Source organism: Filicampus tigris, chromosome 18 (genome assembly GCF_054856515.1).
Source record: "Filicampus tigris isolate MCC_2025a chromosome 18, RoL_Ftig_1.0, whole genome shotgun sequence".
Taxonomy (NCBI): domain Eukaryota; kingdom Metazoa; phylum Chordata; class Actinopteri; order Syngnathiformes; family Syngnathidae; genus Filicampus; species Filicampus tigris.
Window position 1 is genome coordinate 8801170 of NC_141234.1, and position 18770 is coordinate 8819939.

At 41.8% G+C, this 18770-nt stretch overlaps 2 protein-coding genes across 8 annotated transcripts in view; one reads left to right on the plus strand and one right to left on the minus strand.

Moving 5' to 3' along the window:
* The window catches only part of pdk4 (pyruvate dehydrogenase kinase, isozyme 4), a 28185-nt gene extending 19686 nt beyond the window's left edge, over positions 1-8499 (plus strand). The window contains exons 14-16 of the transcript XR_015082067.1: positions 6708-6778; positions 7672-8205; positions 8353-8499. The gene's annotated coding sequence lies outside the window, so the exon portion shown is untranslated. The remainder of the gene's footprint in view (positions 1-6707; positions 6779-7671; positions 8206-8352) is intronic.
* The window catches only part of ppp1r9a (protein phosphatase 1, regulatory subunit 9A), a 36709-nt gene that overhangs the window by 8419 nt on the left and 9520 nt on the right, over positions 1-18770 (minus strand). For 6 of the 7 annotated variants that reach the window (XM_086014426.1, XM_086014429.1, XM_086014425.1 and 3 more), the window contains 7 exons: positions 10628-10760; positions 9667-9787; positions 7686-7790; positions 6403-6538; positions 3559-3711; positions 2216-2269; positions 1295-1524 (listed from right to left, as the gene is read on the minus strand). In XM_086014426.1, coding sequence (XP_085870552.1) covers positions 1295-1524; positions 2216-2269; positions 3559-3711; positions 6403-6538; positions 7686-7790; positions 9667-9787; positions 10628-10760 — 932 coding nt within the window. The remainder of the gene's footprint in view (positions 1-1294; positions 1525-2215; positions 2270-3558; positions 3712-6402; positions 6539-7685; positions 7791-9666; positions 9788-10627; positions 10761-18770) is intronic. The other variant, XM_086014428.1, reaches the window with a different exon arrangement.

Here is an 18770-nt window from a genome sequence, read left to right on the forward strand (position 1 = left end):
TTCGAAATATGATGTGCGGGAGTTATAATACATGTGTAGGTGTAATAGAAGCGTAGGAGCAATTATATTGCTCTGCGATAAACTGACTGCATTTGGAACACCTGCATGATCTAAAAATATCAAATTATTAGCAAGGGAGCAGCACTGGTTCGAAACACGATCTTATTCAGTTACGGGTGGAGGGCAGAATATTGGAAACTCTCAGTACACGACAACAAACTACCGTACAACCACAAAAACAACTATTCTTGTTGACGTATACATCAAAACAGAGCATTGTTGTATGTCTTATTTACTATCACTACACAAAAAGGCTCTGATAATAAAAATGTCAAATAAATACATTACTCGTTGACACCAAGTACTGTTACCGGTACTTGAGAAAGCCAATTATTATCTTGCAATTGTGATTTATTGAATGAAATATTGTACAAAAACAAAGTTTTCTTGAAATGTTTCACTCAATTTTTGTTTGAAAGCAACAACTTGTCTAGTGACATTTGAACCTCCAACTGCACCTTTTCTAACAGCCACACATTCCGCTTAAATGTAGGCTGTGACACAAGCATTTTAGCTCTGAAATAAAAGTGTGTCTGGACAATTCAAGCGATACGCCATACCATCGCTTACCTCTGTTTACTCTGAACTATTTTTTATTTTATTTTATTTTTTAAAGCCAGGGGCTTAATCTCTTAGACAAGCATATAGACTACTGGCAGGCTCAACAAGGTAGCCTCTGAAATTCATCATCCATTTTGCAAAGCATTATTTCCATTTGAAGGACGCCGTAAGGTGTATGGCCGGCTGGTAAAGTAGTATCGGTATTCTAGTATCAGAGCATAATACAGATTTACAGTATGGATATTGGTGCATCCCTACATTTCATGGTTTGAAAATGGATTAATGAACAGTATCCAGTATTGCTATTTTTTTTAACCCACATGGGACCTGACCATTAGTATAGATTTGTAAAAAATAAATTCATTAGTTAAAACAAAAATGTGAAATTGGGCTATACAAAATGGATGGATGGATTTTATTCTATCATACTGACAATGTCTTTTCATTATTAATAAAAAAAAAAGCCATTCTAAAAAATATATTTTATGTAACTCAATCTCCATGGATCCCCTATATTTAATATTAAGAGATGTGTAGGATTGTGTCAAAGTAGTCTACAGTAAGTGTCAAATGTTGGTATTTTTACACTATACTGTACACACAAAACGGAGCCTAAATGATTGATTATTTACATTGAAAACACGATCGTCTAGGTACCATGAGTGCCACTCACTTTTGCTGGAAGTCTTTAATGAGTTTCTTGGCTTTGTTGTACTTTTTCTCCAAAGTCTGATACTGCGCCTGGGCCTCTTTGAGGTGTTCGTTGACCGTGTGGCACAGGGTCTGCGCCTCGATCCAGTAGCTCTCCAGCTTCAGCATCCTTTCCTTGTTCTCCTCAATGCTGGCCTTCAGCTGGCTCTTTTCCTTCTCCCAGCGCTGCTTTTCCCTCTCCACAGAGGCCAACTGCAAGGAGATAAAAAGACCATACAAGGGTAATACACAACGTGGATTACAGCAGACATGATTGTAATAATAATAAGACAGTACATCAATGAAACATTCAAATGCTCAGTTGATTAATACTGCGGGAGAGCTACCTTACACAACAGCCGTATCAAAAATGACCGGTAATGTTTTTTTTTTTTTTTCCCTGCATCATAGTGAGGACTGTATTTAAAAACACCATTTCGGTTATGCATTTTATAAGAGATATTAGTTTGTCAACACTGCCAACTACAGCAGTAATAATAATTGTTGAATTCATACCTCACTGTTGGTGTCAATCAAAACTGGACATCTTTTAGTAAGGGCATAATTTTTGAATTTTTGTTGTGGATGTCATTACGTTAGATTTACCGAATGCTGGGGTAGGTGTGCAACCTTAAAAAAAGCTTACCAACATACAATATGTAATTCCATCATCTGATCCCGGTGACAAAACATTGCGACAAACAGCAGATACATTGAGACTTAAAAAAAAAAAAAAAATTAGAAATGTATCTGCATTACATGTCTCATATGTTATTTTAATCTTACCCACAACCTCCAGCGCCCGCACAACCTGTTGCTCTAACACAGACCTACCATGCATTTAAAAACTTGTCCTTGCCGCCAACATTCACCTCAAGTACCACTGACAGTCCTGTTGACTTACCTTGTTTTTAAGCTTCTGGATCTCGGCCTCAGTCACTGTGTGTTTGATCTGGAGCTGTTGGCGAAAAGAGAGGACAGAAGAGAAGCGAGCGAGTGAGAGGACGGTCAGATAATCAAACGCGTGGCTGCGCAGGCTCGATACAGTGTGACGGACCGAGGCGGACGACCCGGTCCGATTGCAGCACCAGTGATGACGTGCTCGCTCGGAAGCAAAAAAAAAATAATAATGTGACGTGAGGTTTTGAGCTAGGAAGAAGATCGAATCCAAATAAGCATGATTTTCGTTTTCACCACTGTAAAATACAACCACAAAAATAGAAAAAAAAGTTTATCAAAACTGAGCATTATCTTTGCATTATAGTTGATATATTCTATGTTGCTAAACAATTGTAAAATATAAGTCCACCACTACCTAATTGTCTCTGAGACCATGTAGCATCAGACATTTTATCAGTAGATAGGGATGCAGAATTTCAAACGGACTAAATCTGTTTATGAGCACGTTTGTGCCGGGTCATTGGTCTTCTCAGTCACAAATGAAACATTCTACCATGAAAAATATTTGTTCTACTCAGTACTGCAAGTACATTTAACATCTTAAGAAATAATACAGTAATGGGCTTCATTTTTGTACAAATGACTTAACAACCAAGGTAAAAGAACACCGTTTGGAGTGCGTTGAATTGAATGTTGCAAATATGTATAATGATCCGCTAAATAGTAAAAAAAAAAAAAAAAAAAAGGTTTAATCTTCCACACAACTTTATTTGTTCAAAACACGATTATGTATGTTCAGCCAAGATTAACTTGTGCGTGTTGATTTATGTAAAACATACGCAAAAGAAAAGTTGCTGCGCAAGTGGGCAAATGTTTCCAAAAAATCGTCCACGTAATCCAGAGGAAACATATCATAAAATGGGATTATTCCAGACACATCTCCTCAGAGCTCTGGAGTACATATTTGCTCTTTGAGCCCATCTTGTCCTGATTAAAATGTAAAACTCAGCAGCAAGTTGGAGCAATTGCCATCTTTCTGGGTCAGCGAAGCATGAAACTGATAAATGTGAATGCATTTGCACAAACGGGAGGAAAATGCCGCATAATCAAATACGTATTACACTAATATCATCTGCTGTATTTTATAAGCGTCGTAGACAGTGACGTTTAAAACTTACATTGTTTCAGTTTGCTTCTCCACTGGCGCATGCAATGTAATTAAATCTTTGTTTGCAGAGAAAGTCCGTTGTGTTATATAATGCAGTGGAGTAGATAAATCATTAGCGGAGTCCTCCGTTTTTGTTGTTGTTTTACATAATCTGTAGCAATATAGCAGGTGAAAATTACCTCTCTGAATTTCTGATACAGTTTAGTGGCATCTAAATCCGAGGGCGACAAGACGTCTTCGTTCTCGGGCAGGTCGAACACTTCGATGTTCTTCCCCTCACTTGCTGCGGCTGGCCCCGCCTCCTCCTCATCTGTGGCGTACTCACCTGTCTGCTTGAAGAACATAAAGTGCAATGTCAGTAAGAGTTAAGCGTCTCAATTTCGGCTGGCAATGTCTTCTAGAAATGTCAACCTTATAGAGGCCAGTCTCAATAACTTAAAATATTTTCATTTCATGTCTTTGGGCTTTTTTTTGTAGCTGTAAACTACAATCATTAATATGTAAAAAAAAAAAAGCAACGAAATATTTCGCTCCGTGTGTCCAAAAGCTTTTCTTGTTCGTCTACATGTGTCAGAGCCGCGTGGCAAAGCTCTTCCAAAATTTGCTTTTCATCTCCCTCAGACATCCTCTTATTCATTTGCGACTTTGCATAAGTAATGCAACTTTAATGCGATCATGCAAAATCTAGATAACCCATCTAATGTTCCACAAATCTTGTCAGATATGAATTGCTCGGACGGCTTGTTGAGCTGTAAATGTCATTTGTATAAGAAATACATTATGAGAATTTTGTTATTTTTCGGACATGTTTTTTCCTGACTGAACGCATTTCCGACACGTCGTGACTCGTTACAAGTCCGCGAGGTTGCGCTTATTCCTGAGTGTGTTACGTCAAACTGGATGAAGAGAGGCGCCATCCATTTGCCTTTGAATCTGAGTGCATTAATCAATTAATTGATTTGGCCCGCGACCAACAGTGCCTCATACGTCCAGTGAATATTATTGTGCAACTTGAGGGCGTGATATTACCTTTCTAAAGGCAGAATCTGTCAAACAACTTATATAAGATTGTGCATGTGTAACTAATGAAGTGTCCTGAGAGTAGAACACCAATGTAAGAAACCGATTCTACCTCGCACCCACACATTTTATCGTAACTCCTACACTTGAACCATTTTTACCTCTCTAAATTAGGTCATCGCTTCCATCCTAACACTCAATGTATTATAATATATATGCTTGTTGTTGTTGTTGTTTTTTTTGTGCAAATTATACATCCTAGTTCGTGTAGCTCTCGACTCAAATAACAGGCTCGAGTCCCCTTTGCTATAATAGGCCCGTCTGTTGCCATGGTTGCAGCCTCCTATATTAAGGTCCCATTCAGTGAAGGGGGAGCAACACAATACATAGTCGGGCAGTTAAATATTACAGCGTGATGAATCACCCGACGCCACATGCATAGACGGGGGAATCCATGGGCGGAACGGCAACAAAAATGCAACTGGTTGTCGTTTAGAGCGTCACAGTGATGGCTGCACTTCTCAACACTTTCAAGTGGAGTTTCCTGAGCGTTGCCAAAAGTGCTTGAATAAGCAAAGTAAATGCTTCTCGTAAGCAATATCCTTGCAGGTCCCGACACTGTATGTTACCAAAATGCTCTCATGAACCAAGCAGACACCTCAAGTAGTCCTAATGGGGGCTGCTGGACCATTTTAGATTCCGGAGGGGATGCTTGGCATTGCCTTGAGTGTTAAAAAAAAAAAAATGCACGGGTGTGTATCATGTATGCATGTCTCTATTTAATTGACAGATGGGCAAGCTTGGATGTTTGAATGCAAATAATTCCATGCAAAAGAGTGCGCGTGTCATTTATTATCTGTTTCCCTTGGGATCAAGCCGTCAGTCACATCAGGCTACTGCGCCTTCATCCCGGCCCACCCGGGGAGGGAATCGCTGGAAAATTTATAGCCATATTAATATTGATGAGTTCTGCTTATTGCCCCTTAGATCTTGATAATGGATTTGTTACGGTTTAATCCTCCAAAGCTATGAATTAACGCAAAGTGTTTTCGGAAGCAGTTTGCAATCTTTATATGGACTATCGGCGGATGCTCCGTGGAAGACTTCTTTTAGGTTTTCTATTACAGTTTGAGTCGAGACGGAACTATTGTATTTCCCCTCCCCAGATCAAAAAGTGGTGCTGTCTCGTCGCGCTGTTATCCTTGTGGCGATGTTAGGCAGTGGGAGGATAAAGGGAGGCAGGTTCCTTGCATGTCTAAAAGTGACTGTTCTGTACATGGCGTCCCACTCTTGCAGTGCCAATTCTCTCCAGGACTTTAATTAGAACAGGCAGTGTTTCATGCGTGTGTATGTGCGCGTGTGCGCTCGGGATTCTGACAGCGCTTGGGATAAGCCTCCATGGCCTGGAGAACCGTTTCTTATGCATGACAACTCCCGCCGAACTGTCCGCCGCGCCGACGGGAGACGAGGCATGCGTGATGAGCGTGAGCCTGCGGTGTTGTTAGCGGTCAGCCACAATGTATCGATTCATGTGGATCACGTGTCAGAGTGGCAACCTGGGGGGGGGGTAATTTTGTGACCCACAAAAGCAAATCAAATTTCTTACTAAATGGATTTGTTCTTTTTATTTTGGCAGAAAGAAAATCTGCATACAAATAGTATTTTTTTTTCCACTTGTAACAGCTTTTACAGGCATTCTTCAGTGTGTTGACAAATCACAGGCGGAAATGCTGAGTGATGCTGTTGGGTGGAGGTGTGTGTGTGTGTGTGTGTGGGGGGGGGTGGGTGTGTGTGTGTGTGAGGGGGGGGTATTAAAGATGCATTTTCTCACTCCCTTCTATCACACAAGAGGCGGGGTTGCAGATGAGCAATACATTCTGCATCTTTTTAATACGATTGTGGAATTTGAATGAAGTGGCTGGCTATTTACAAGCACTGCCTCCTCTTACGGGTGACGCCCACCCTCCTGCCCGACACTGAATCATCCCAATGATGGTCATTACCTCATCATCATCAGCGTCATACTGAGCGTACTGCTGCTCCAGGAGCTCTCGCTGTCTCTTCTCCTGCTCCAGGGTCTGCTGGATGAGCGTGGCCACCTCGCTCTGCTGACCCGGTCGCTCTCGGCCAATGACAAACCTGCATACAGAGATGGTCATTCGCAGTCTGGGAAATGAATCCACGCTGCCTGCATGGACGTCAGGCCAATGAACCGCTACACCACGATGATGCTTTATTCAAATAGAGAAGTTATTTTGTTTGAATATGTACATTACTGAAGTGTTTTCTTTATGTGCTCTGTGTGCAGATTTCAGTGTCCATGGTTCTCAAAGTGTGACGAGAACCGCTTGAAATACACACGAATCCAGTTAAGGAAATGTAAGCATTTTCTTCACTCATCTCTTAAGTTTGTTATGTGTATTAGGCCCATTGGCTGATCGTTACCAGGTAACAATGTCCCTCCCTCTTTTAATCTGTGTAAAAATGGTCCTGATTCAAAACTAATTCATCTCATAATTTCCAAGGTATTCTCTTAAATAACCAAAAGCTGGGCTATGAGTGTGTGTGAGCGTGGTGTTCCTGTGCCCTATTTGTGTTCAACTGAGCTGGAGAAAAAAAAGCTTTCTAGAGTGACGGCAATGCAGACAGGGCCTTACGCTCCAACAGAGAAGCGCCTATTATTATTTGATCTATAAGTGAAGGAACAACTGGGGTGAACAAAGAAGTAATATTTAAGAAAAAAAACAAAGAAAAAAAAAAGTTTGGGCAGCATGGAGAACTGAGGAATAGCTGACCTTCTCCTCATTCATGGGACGTCCCCTTGTTATTATTTCCAGCCCATTGTGGAGTTTCAGATATGGAAACTCCTTCACAGTGATTGCAAGTGGCTGTGACTTGAGTTTAAAACATGCATGTAAAAGGTTAAATATAGATAAAATGTCTAATGTAGGACAGCTGGCCTTAAAACCTCAGAGAGGGAAGGATTTACCAAGGAGGAGGAGGGCACTAAGTGGGTGGGGACATGATGGAGGAGGATGGAAAAAGCGAGAGAGGAAGAATGATGAGATTGAAAAGTGAAAACTCAGGTTACTATTTTACCAATTGCTCAATACAAATAATACATTGAAAAAAAAAAAGAATAATCTTAAATTTCAACACCATTTAAGTCAAAGATGACTTAAAAGGCCTCTGAGTTGGGTCAATGTGACACTTCCTGCTGATATGATCTTATCTGCTCCACTGCCTTTTTTTTTTTGTATTCCTTTTTACAGGGAGTGCATCTTACCGTACAACTCCTGATGTGTTCCTGAGGACAGAGGCTGCAAAACTCTGCGTGACACCAACCAAGCTGGTCCCGTCCACCTCCACTAACTGGTCGTTCACTTTGATCCTAATACACACAAGACACGTGCCCGCAAAAAATGAGGACATCATTTAACACTTGAGGGTCAGGGAATGAATGTCAATGTCTTAAACGCTAATTGAAGCAGCTCGTAGTTCGCCATGTGCCTCTTGAAAATGACTGCAGCGGAAAATAAATGTCAAAATTACACGGTGGTGCTAATGCATGAGAAGCAAAAGACATCAGCTTGGCCAATCATGCATTTCATTTTTAAGATTGGAAGACTGCACTGAGGCAAACGTTTCCCTCCCATGGCTGCAGACTAACCATGAGACAAAACGAGCCCCCCCCCCAAAAAAAACATGGAGGTCTAATAAGGACACAGAGGCCAGCTTGCCTTTTTGCCCGGAGCAATAAAACACAGCAGACGAATTGTTGTACTCCTGACAACCACCCACAGACTGTGAGTAAAATCCCTTTTAATTGATAATTATGAAGATCTGTTTTGATCATCTGCTTAAAAAACAGACAAAGGGAATTACTCAGTTTTGCGGATAGTTTTCAAAATGTAATTCCAGTCTAAACTTGTTGCTTGTGTGTCGGGCACCAGCTCAGACTTCAGTTTCTGTGACCCACATCATCTGACATCTTAATCCGGCTCCGCGCCTCCATCTTGGCTTGACAGGAACATTCCCGAGCCGAGAGGGAATTAAGAAAAGATAAAGTGGCGACGGAGGAACGCGATATCTCCGCAGGTCATCAGAACCGCACATAACGGTGAGCATCAGTCGAGTCCATCGATCTGTCTGCCTGCCATTGTGTGCCTCAGACCATTAAACCTGACTCTGCAAAAGGCCGACACGCACGCACGGACGCACGCACGCACGCACCGAGGTAATAACTGAAGGATATGAGGTGCGAGCACGCATGTGGAATAACAACATTGCAGCAACAACAAAAAAGCTTTACAGCAGTTACGTATATCCTGCTATGCTCCGTGTGAAGGGCACTAGCAAATACAATCAAAGGTCAAACTGACTCAAATTTGATGCACAGATTAAAAAAAAAAAAAAAAAAAGTTTTTAAGGGGATTTGTTTTTGTTAAGAGGTGGCGGTGCATTCAGGGAAAGAGGGAGATGGCTTTTGCATTACTTTTACCCACAAACAAAAGTATTGAGTCACCTGCTCTTTAGACTGATACAGGAAGCAACTAAAGAAGCAAATATAGAGTTGCAACCTTTGTACAAGATTTGGGTGTGTAGGAATTGGGCTGGATGGCGAAAGCTGCATCAGCGGGTAAATAAAGGGCGCCAAAAAGTGGCGTAATAGTAACTTTGGTTCAATTTGGGATGATGGAAACATGAAGAACTCCATTTGGTGGAAACTGGCCTTTCATATTCAGAAAACCACTGCTAAAAAAAAAAAAAAAAAATTCCACTCCTCCCTCAGCTGAAACCTTACTCTGCACTGTTGCATCCATTTTCCATACCACTTAATCCTGTTCGGTGTTGCAGGGGGAGCTGGAGCTACACTTTTGAGTTGCTTGCGTCAGCTACTGTACATGAAAAATTATCCTGCACTACAACAATGGCCCTTGTTGTGCACTGTTCACACTTTATAAAAGGATGCTCACATCCAAAGGCACGATTAGGATAGGGCAAAAAAACATGCTAACAACCAAGAAACATTGTGCTGCATATTCCATCACATGTGCAGCTCTGCGTGAGACACAGCAGAGTCCGCCTCCCTCTATGGATCTAATCTCAACCCCTACTGCTAAATCTGACAGGAACTGCGTGTGGGTTTGGTGTGCGTGGTGCAGAAAGCTCACAATATGATTTTTTTTTTTTTTTTTTTGTACATATTACAGATTACACAGTGGTGTTGTTGCCCTTAATTGTGAACAGGATGGGAAAAAACGCACCTGCCGTCCCTTTCGGCCGCTCCGCCTTCAATGACGGTCTTGACGAAGATGCCCAGTTTCTCCAGGCCCGCATCAGCGCCAACACCCATCCCGATGATGCTGATCCCCAAGCCGTCCTCATCTGAACACAGGCACAATACAGTTTTCTACGCGTCATGCCAAGGTCATTATAGCAAATGAAAACTCACAAAATAACTCAAACTAAATGTGTGCATAAAAATAAAAACAAAAATTCTTTAAAACAAATTTTTGTATTTATTTCAGCGATGAAGGAAGGCCAAACAGTCATTTGAGAATTTGGCTTACTAAGTTACTCTATTATACAATACTTAGTGCCCTTTTTTTAGTGCCCAAAACTAATACTAAATCAAATAACCTGCTCTAAAATTTCATCCAAAATGAAAAAGTCCCAATCTATTATAAATATGTCTGCAAATAACTGTGCTACAGTGTTTCGAACGAATACGTCAACAATTCCAAAATGACAAGAGAGAAAAGCAAGCAGATGGAGGACTATAAATAAATGTGTACAAATAGTGCTTTACTAATGAAAACAAGAGAAGAGACATCCCCAAAGCGTACGCTGACCTTCGCTCGTGCGGCATTATTGTTCTGGATGGGAAGTTCCTTTCCAGTGTTCTATTCCTCCCGTTTCCATCCTCTATTCATTATTCATAAGAGCTTAGGGTTACATAAGAGTGACTGGAAGGTGATAACAACACACAGCGCTCTATTTTAGATCGGGGGCAAAAGTAGGAAGCTGGGGACAAATTGTGAGAACATTTGCTTTGCATAATACTTGTGGCTGGATTGTCGCAGCATGTGGAAGATTATTACTATGTTTATTAAGACAGATCAAATGCATAGGAAAGCACTTGTTTGTACACCTTTGGGAAATATAACACCTCACACGATTGGGTGGGCGATTCTGCCAAATTTGTCATGAGATTTTCCTTCCCACCTTTCTCCAGCTCCACGGGAAAAAGCTCGAGCTTCTCCACCCGTTTCTCCAGCTCATATTCTGCGGACGAGGCCACCGGATCCACTTCCTCGTTACGGCGGTCATAGTCCTCGTTGGAGTAAGTGTTGAATACCTGGAGAGGTAACATAAATATTATGAATATAGCTAAAAAAAAAAAAAGAACGATTGGGGACATAATGTATTTCCTGGAATTTTCACCTGCGAATACAATCCAGAATAAAAACGTCCAAATTCAGCTCATGCTCAATTCTGATTGACAGTCAATGAGGTATTCATTTAAAAAATGTTTATTATTGTGTGTTCTGATACAAATACATATTTTGATTCACTTTTTTTTTTTTTATCTCGAGCCGGCTTATGAGAACATTTACTTCTGCAAGGCAGAAAGTGTCTCATTCGTGTAGCTGGGCTGTGAGTTTCTGGATGTGACACCAAATTAATTTCATCATCCAAGCAAATTATTCCTGACACTTCAATCTGGACCACCTAAAAATAAATTCCCCCTAAAAACGACCAACACAAATATTTACTGACAACAATCTGTTTATCAGAGAATCATACAGAGATGTTTTTTCTTTTCCCCCCTCTTCCTCCGAACAACACAGGAGGTCTTTCTCCTCCTCTGCAATAGTCAGCTGTCACTTCACATCTCATCCCAGGCAGCAGGATGCCCTCACGGCTCCCTGCATGCAGCGGAGAGAAGAGAGCTAGCTGAGAGCGCCGCACAAGCTGTCGCCGGCAAGCGAGCTGTCTCGTCACATGTACGGTGCAAAAGGCCAGCTGCAGGTGCTGAGTAAAAAGGGGATGGCGAGGCCACGCCAGTATGCCAGCACAGAAGTATCTTCGACGCCAGCAACAACTGGTGGGTGTGTCAAAGTCTGGGCGGGAGATTACGTGTCGATGAAAAGTGTGCAAATCCGGGCATGTAAAAAAAATAAAATAAATAAATAAATAAATAAATAAATAAAAATAATATGAAGTGCAAATTTGACAATATGGCCCAAAAAACAATCCATTTTGCAGCTAGGTGAGGTTGTGCCATAGGCCAAGAGCAACGCAATGCGTCTTCATCAATATTTCACCAGTGACAAAACGCAAGGTCAAGACATAAAAAATGAATGGATACGTCAGTCAATGCATTTTTGTTCTGACTCTTCTTGTTTTCAAGTGAACGATGCAGAACAGGAATGGATGCGTGACACGATGCACACGCTTTACAGCTTGCACAGTTTTCCTATTCTTTCCTCTCCGTGACCTTTCTGTCATCAATCATTCAGTGTGATCAGCAACTTTGCATTATTTACACTGTAACACGCACAGATACGCAAACAGTATATCTGTATTCCTTTTTTTTTTGCACAGCTCTGCAAAAGCAACATTGATTTTATGGTGAACTATTAAATCAGGACACAATCATTAATCATAGATGAGTTGAAGCCACAAAAATGATGTGAGTGGTCATATAAAACATTTGAGGTAAAGTAGAATTATAAATATGTCTTTTGGGGGGGGGGGGATTAGAGCAGTAAGTAAGTAAGATTTAAGACTACATAGAGTTCTAAATGTTTTCAAACTTAAAAATGCGATCCTGTGGAGAAACCATACAGGCAAATGACACTAAAATATGCTGTAGCCCTCGAGGAAGTTTTCAAAATGGACTCGGCGTGCTTCATTATGAAACAATACAAACGTGCACTTAATAATGTATTCATTAATATTTTATAATCAGCTAGCGGCAACAATAACAAAAAAAAATACTACTGCAGTGTAACAAACAGCGCCTTAAGTCTACCCATTAAAATATCGTGGTCGACGGTGTTAATGACGCATTCAGAACTGACAAAACTCAAAACATAACAATTTGCCTCAATCCAAATCATAACGCCGAGACTGTTCCTCTACAGGCAGTTTGAGATGCCAGTGGCTGATTGACTACTTCTGGGGGTTTCTCATAGCTGCACAAATACCCTGGACCAGATGCTACCTTTGGCAGCCAGTGCTATCGCTAATGGCACCTCTCAGTCACCGAAGGCCGGGACGACAAACACATTAGCATGTGGAACGCGGGAGGAGAGAGGGGGGGGGGTTCAGCAAGCGGGATTGAGGACAGATGAGGGTCAATCTTTGAGAGGACGCGTGAAGAAAGCATTTAGGACGTGTTACCTTATGGGAAAAGGGAGCAAATGGAAGCCAATGTTAAATGGGTATGACTGGGAAGAAATAATCATTTGATTCCTGTTGAATTTGTAAGTTGTAATGACTGATTTAGGATAAATCAAATCAGTCAAAATGTAGAGCTCACTCTTAAGCACTCTCACAATGGCAAGTACAGGAATAAAAACACAGAAATTAAACACATTGCACATTATATTACCGGTACATTATGCTTTCCTAATAGTAGATTCTAAAACGACACCGATTTATTTGATTTATTTGTGCTTCCCTGTGTTTGTATATGGACCTTTGAGATGATGCGAGTGTGTCCAGAGAATGCATGCCAGGCATTCTGGTGGCAACAGTAGGGAAAGAAAGTATGCATGTGGGTATAGCGTGCGTGTGCCTGTGTGCAACTGGCTTCCTTGCAGGTGCGTGTCTGTACACGCTTGTGCGCTGAGGACTCACATCTTAGCACGAAAATGAAAATGTCAGTCCCATTCCCAATGAGAGGAAAGAGCAGAGCCCCACGGGGAAGGAGAAAAAAAAAAGGGCGGAGCCCATGTGGAGGAGGTTGAAGTGCAAATAAAGCCAAGTGTCAAGTGTATAAAAGGATGACGAGAAAATGAAGGGGTAGCGGTGCTAAACAAAGTCCAGTTCACGGGGGAGAGGAGGTAATATCCAGCGAGAGAAAGTAACAAAGTGACTCGGATGATTCAGGGGCTGAGAGTAGAGTCACAAAGCCATGCGATTGAGGAGGTGGACAGTCAGTAGAAGGAAATGAAGACGGAAAAGTTGGGGGCTGGGGAAAAACTGGGAGTCAGGTGTGGCGGTATTAAGCCTTGTGCCAAGGTGTTCCATCACCCTCGCGGAGATCTTTATCACGATGGGTGGAGCCTTGCGCCACGAGAAGGAGTCACAGGGGCACAAGCCTCACAATGTATGCGCTCAGAATGCATAAACTCGCTCTAATACACCTACACGGTATAATAAGCGCAAGCCATATGCGTTCATTTAATGTTTATAATGTTTATTATTGTAAAGCATCAGACGCGCTGGCCTCATTTAGAAATGTAAAAATGGCTCGTGTGGGAGTAACTGTAAAATATACGTCGGTATTATAATGTAAATTTAGGAAATTCTATTCATATTCATAATGAAGCATTTACGTATAGTTGTGTTATATATCACGTTTATATATATATATATAATCAAACAAAATACAAATGTGTACACATTTGAGTAACTACTAATTACAGAAGGTCATACTTTTCATGGAAAATCCTAATAAATTCTATCACTCTAGTTCGATATTTTGTTTTCCCCAGCCACATAAATACTGCAAAATGAATACCTCTCATGAGAGTGCCAATCAAAACTGGGCTTTATTATTGTTGCAGAGACAGATTGTTTTATGCAAGTCGTTCATTGAATCTCATTAGAATGTGTCCCCTGTGCTACGACAGCTCAGCACATTTGCATTCCATTAGTTCTACCTGTGACCACCCATCCTTGCGCACACACACCACTAAGCCTCATCCACTGTAGGGATGAGGAGGCGAAGGAATGTATGTCTCGCGGGGATTGCGACTGACCTTGACAGGCATAAAGGAGGTGTGAAAAAGAAGCCAGCCAGGAGAAACACTCACAGCACAGTCTTATGTAAAAGAGAAGTGACCGACGAGAGTGAACGGTCCAGTTCAAGGCCAAACTTCCTGTCATCTCACCATGCATCATCCTGCATGTGAGGAAGTGACACTGACATCTGACATGTCGGGGAACGCCAACGGCTTAGTCAGCATCGTCTTTTTTTTTTTTTTTTTTTAAGCCCACATGTAGACTGTGCATACAAAAGGAAGTCACATTTATCTTACAAGATATGGCTGAGATGGTGTAACAACACACATTTGGATACAAGTAGATGCCAGTCCCATTCGCTGCTCCTACTAGGTCAGTGAGTGGACAAAGGACATGGGGGGTTGGGGGACTAAATCAGAGCAGAGAATAGTAAACAAGAACAATTCAATGAGAGCGGACAATGCCTTGCTATGTCCTGTCTTTATTATGGCGGTGATCACAAGTACCACAACAACACTGTTACACCGCATGGCCACTTAATAGGCCGCCATATGATGGAGTTTTTTGTTTTTTTTTAAGTGTTTCTATCTTGTTACTTGATAAATATTGACTCTGAACGGCTCCAGATGAGGTACTTGGCACACTTGCATGCTGTCTGTATAGTATTGGTGATTGCCATAATTGCTATGCGATAGTCCATGCACAGCCCGGCACTTCAAATTTTACACTCCACAGTCCCCTCCAATACAATGTTGCCAACAACTACATGATAAAAAATAAAAAAAAATAACAGAACAGAACATTGACTGATGGATTCAGGATGGTGGCGGTTTTTTTTTTTTTTTTTCCAGTTTCTGCACTACTATTTTAAAGTGGAAAAGCAACCACCCTGAGCCGAGTGGCATAACCTGCCAAGTGTTCAGGATTACACATTTCAAAACAACCCCCCAGTGAGGTTGGACTAAAGCCTCGATAAACCTAATTCATCAATCCCCAAAAAGATTTCCACACCGATAAAATGACTTGGACATTACTTATAAACGGAGAATATAGCGTCGCAGAGATAAAGATACAAAGCATTGGCAGTATAATGATGATCTCATGCTGAGGGGACCAAAGTACAGGCGGAAATAAAAGTGTGGTGATAAATGATAGGTCTATGACACAGTATGAGGTGGAAACTGACCATGCAGGATTAAAAAAGGCATGTCTCGCCTTTCTCTTGATCATTAAAATTGCATCCCCGTGGGATCATCAGGTGGCACAGACACAAGCAAACAAAAACGTCCCGGCATGAATAATGCAGTAACCATACACGCGCATATCCAACCAGGGCTTGGAATTGTTACACCTGTCAAGGATGATGAAAAGAACTACTACAAGAAAAGTTGGGCCAACCGACTCACATGTTCACATTAAAGACAAACTCATGTATAAAGGCGCACAAGTTGTACACAGCTTGATCCTTTTGAAGGAGTTAGTGAAATACTTTGATTTAGTTCGCTTGAAAAGAAGCTTAGACGAAATGCAGTTTAATACCAACTGCCCCTTTTCTGATCTCATAAGCAAACTGTCAACTGTTATACGTGTCGCTGTTTGATACAGTTCTCTCCCATGACAGTAAGCTATAGATTCCATCATTAGGACGGGATAGCCAAGTTGACACAGCTTAAAGGGGAAATGGGTAAAATAAGTCATAGAAAAGAAACAAGACAGAAAGGATGATTAAGAGACTTAATTTAATAAATCAGCTGCGTTCTTACAACTATACTCCAACCTTTTTTGTGCCGCCGACCTGTTTAAAATCAAGCAATATTCAGGCATAGAAACAAATAAAAACAAATACAACTCATCAATACCAGTACCAAACGGCCCACAAAAGTGACACACGTCCCTGTTCAACTAAATTAATGTCTTAAGTGTCTTTTTCTCCAAAGCCGATGGGATAGGTTCCAGCTCCACATAACCCTGAACAGGATGAGCACTGCAGAAAATGGGTGAATAACAAGTCAATCGTAAAATAAGAACGGAACGGACACCATAAAGTCTGTGGCTTTAATGGTGAGTACACAATTTATTGCATGTGGTTGATTCACATTCAGCAAACCTCTATCCATCACATTTCACTAAAGGCGGAGTACTTTATTTTAGTTTTGTTGTATTTATTTTTTGATCATACAGTGGTTAACGTATCGTCGGCCAAAAGAGAGACGCCGCTAAAGTGGAGTAATCCTCTCCATCAGAGCACGGTCTGAAAGCAAAGTTCTTGGCTGGGAGCCCATCTCATTTCAGTTGGGAACTCACAAACACGCAGTATGAGATGGTGCGGATAAAGAGATAACGTCAATGTATATAAAATTAAGCATCAGGCAAAAGGATGTGTCGATATGGTTACCATGGCTTTTAAATGACGTGTTCGGGATGAAGGGGGCAGATCGTCACGACATAACTTTCCAAAGCAAGCGGGAAATGCCACAGGCAGGTTGTTAGTCTCCATTTTCTCCGTTTCTCAGCATCAGCAACAAGACTCGAGCAACTCTTTGTATTCCTTCATGCTCCACTAAAGTACATGATGTCAAACGTTGCACTGCAGAGATTCAGAAGGTTGATTTGCCAGTGAATGTCTGCAGCGGTTTCGAATCTAAAAGCCTGTGTTGTGCAATACAGTGCTAATCTGAGGAAGATGACCTCAAATTCCCCCTGTGAGTATCGCGCCACCTTCCAGTTCAATATCCAAGTGTAAAACATTCATCAACAAATGGCACGTTTATTCAGTAGAAGAATGACCTGGTGCGGTTTTATGACTAACCACGCCAGTTAAATAATGTAGTCCAGACTCGTGTTGCCAGACGCATTGCCACGGGGAAGAAGGCTGACACACATCTATCAAATTGATGAGGCTACTCAGCAGTCCCCGAATGGAGCAGCAGCCCAGTCTAATAATACACAAATGCAGCGGGGATAGACAGCGCACAAACTAGAGGAGCCCTTAATGCTCCAATTTAACCAAAGCTTCACTTTTTTCATGAAAATACCACAAGAGAGGAAATGCCCTGCATGAATGGAGTTCAAATGGAGGAGTAAGAACAAAAGTGAAGGCCAGACACTGCACACAGAGGCCCTCCCCTGTCAAACTCCTGTGGCGTGATCCGATCAAAGAGAGGAAGTAAACAATGAAAAAAAAAAAAAAAAAAAAAAACTCTGCCTCAATGTGAGATGGATGTTTGATCAGGGCGGACATGTTTCACACACTGACAACCACACAGGAGAAAGTGGAAGGAGATGAGTGTGATACGCTCTATTCTCACTGCTTCTTAATGGCCGTAAAAGCAGTGCGGTGTGGAAATAGGGCATCGAAAGCGTGACTTGGGCAGCGCCACGTCAGTCCGAGAAGTGAGCAGGCGACCCAGAGACACGCACGCCGGCGATAAAAACCAGTTGCTTGAACGAGCATGTGATGGGATTCTTTTCTGTAGGTCAGTGCCGTCGGGAAGGCGCGGTGCCTTTTCCCTCGCATAGCCCACTAAAGTCACTTCCTCACTGGGTCAGAATGTTGCGGCCCAGTGAAAGGACGTTTGAGGGAACATGGCTTGAATGAATGCAGGCGGCAGATAGGCTCACTGGACACTCCATTAGGAACACCTGCTGTAATTTTGTGGCACGATGCCGCCCTGTGGGACCGCACATAACATAAATGGATGGTTCATATTTTTATAAAAAGCATACTTGTTTAGCAAATCCGAATAGTTTTTATTTTTCAGTATTTTATTTTGATGCAGTTCTTGTACTGAAACGTCACTGTACAAGTGTACCTATAATGCTAAGCTGTACTAGCATTTCGACACCTTATAAGTACTCATATGTTAGATTTTAATGGATATTTCCAAAAGGGACTTCTCAACCAGAAGTGAGCACGCTGCTCACAAAACTGTTGCCAAAACGCTGGTTGCGCACTCTCTCGTCTTAGCGGCGGCCTGCCTGATTTCTAAATCAATTAAGGCGGCAAAGCTCGGATGTTAAAATGATTTATCCGCTTTAGGGAGCAGCACTAAGAAATATTACAAGAACTGTTAAGATTAAAAGATGGGGAGGTTTTTCTTTTCCCTGTGCCAAGATCGGCCCTGCGTTCTCCTCCCCTCTGGGGTCAGGCTGGCCTCGTGCAGGGCTTGAGAACACGTCTTTGTCTCCCTCGCTATATGGACGAACAAAAGACACGACCGTATTTGTGTGCATAGGGGAGGGGGTTGCATAATGGAGGTGAGGGAGGGGGGCGACTGTCTGATTGTGAGGCTCAGCGTGTAAAAGGTGGGCAGTGCTTGTCTTAAATATTCCATATGATGAATGAGCGTCAGTGGCTTTCATACAGAACGCAAGCCATTTAAAAAAAAAA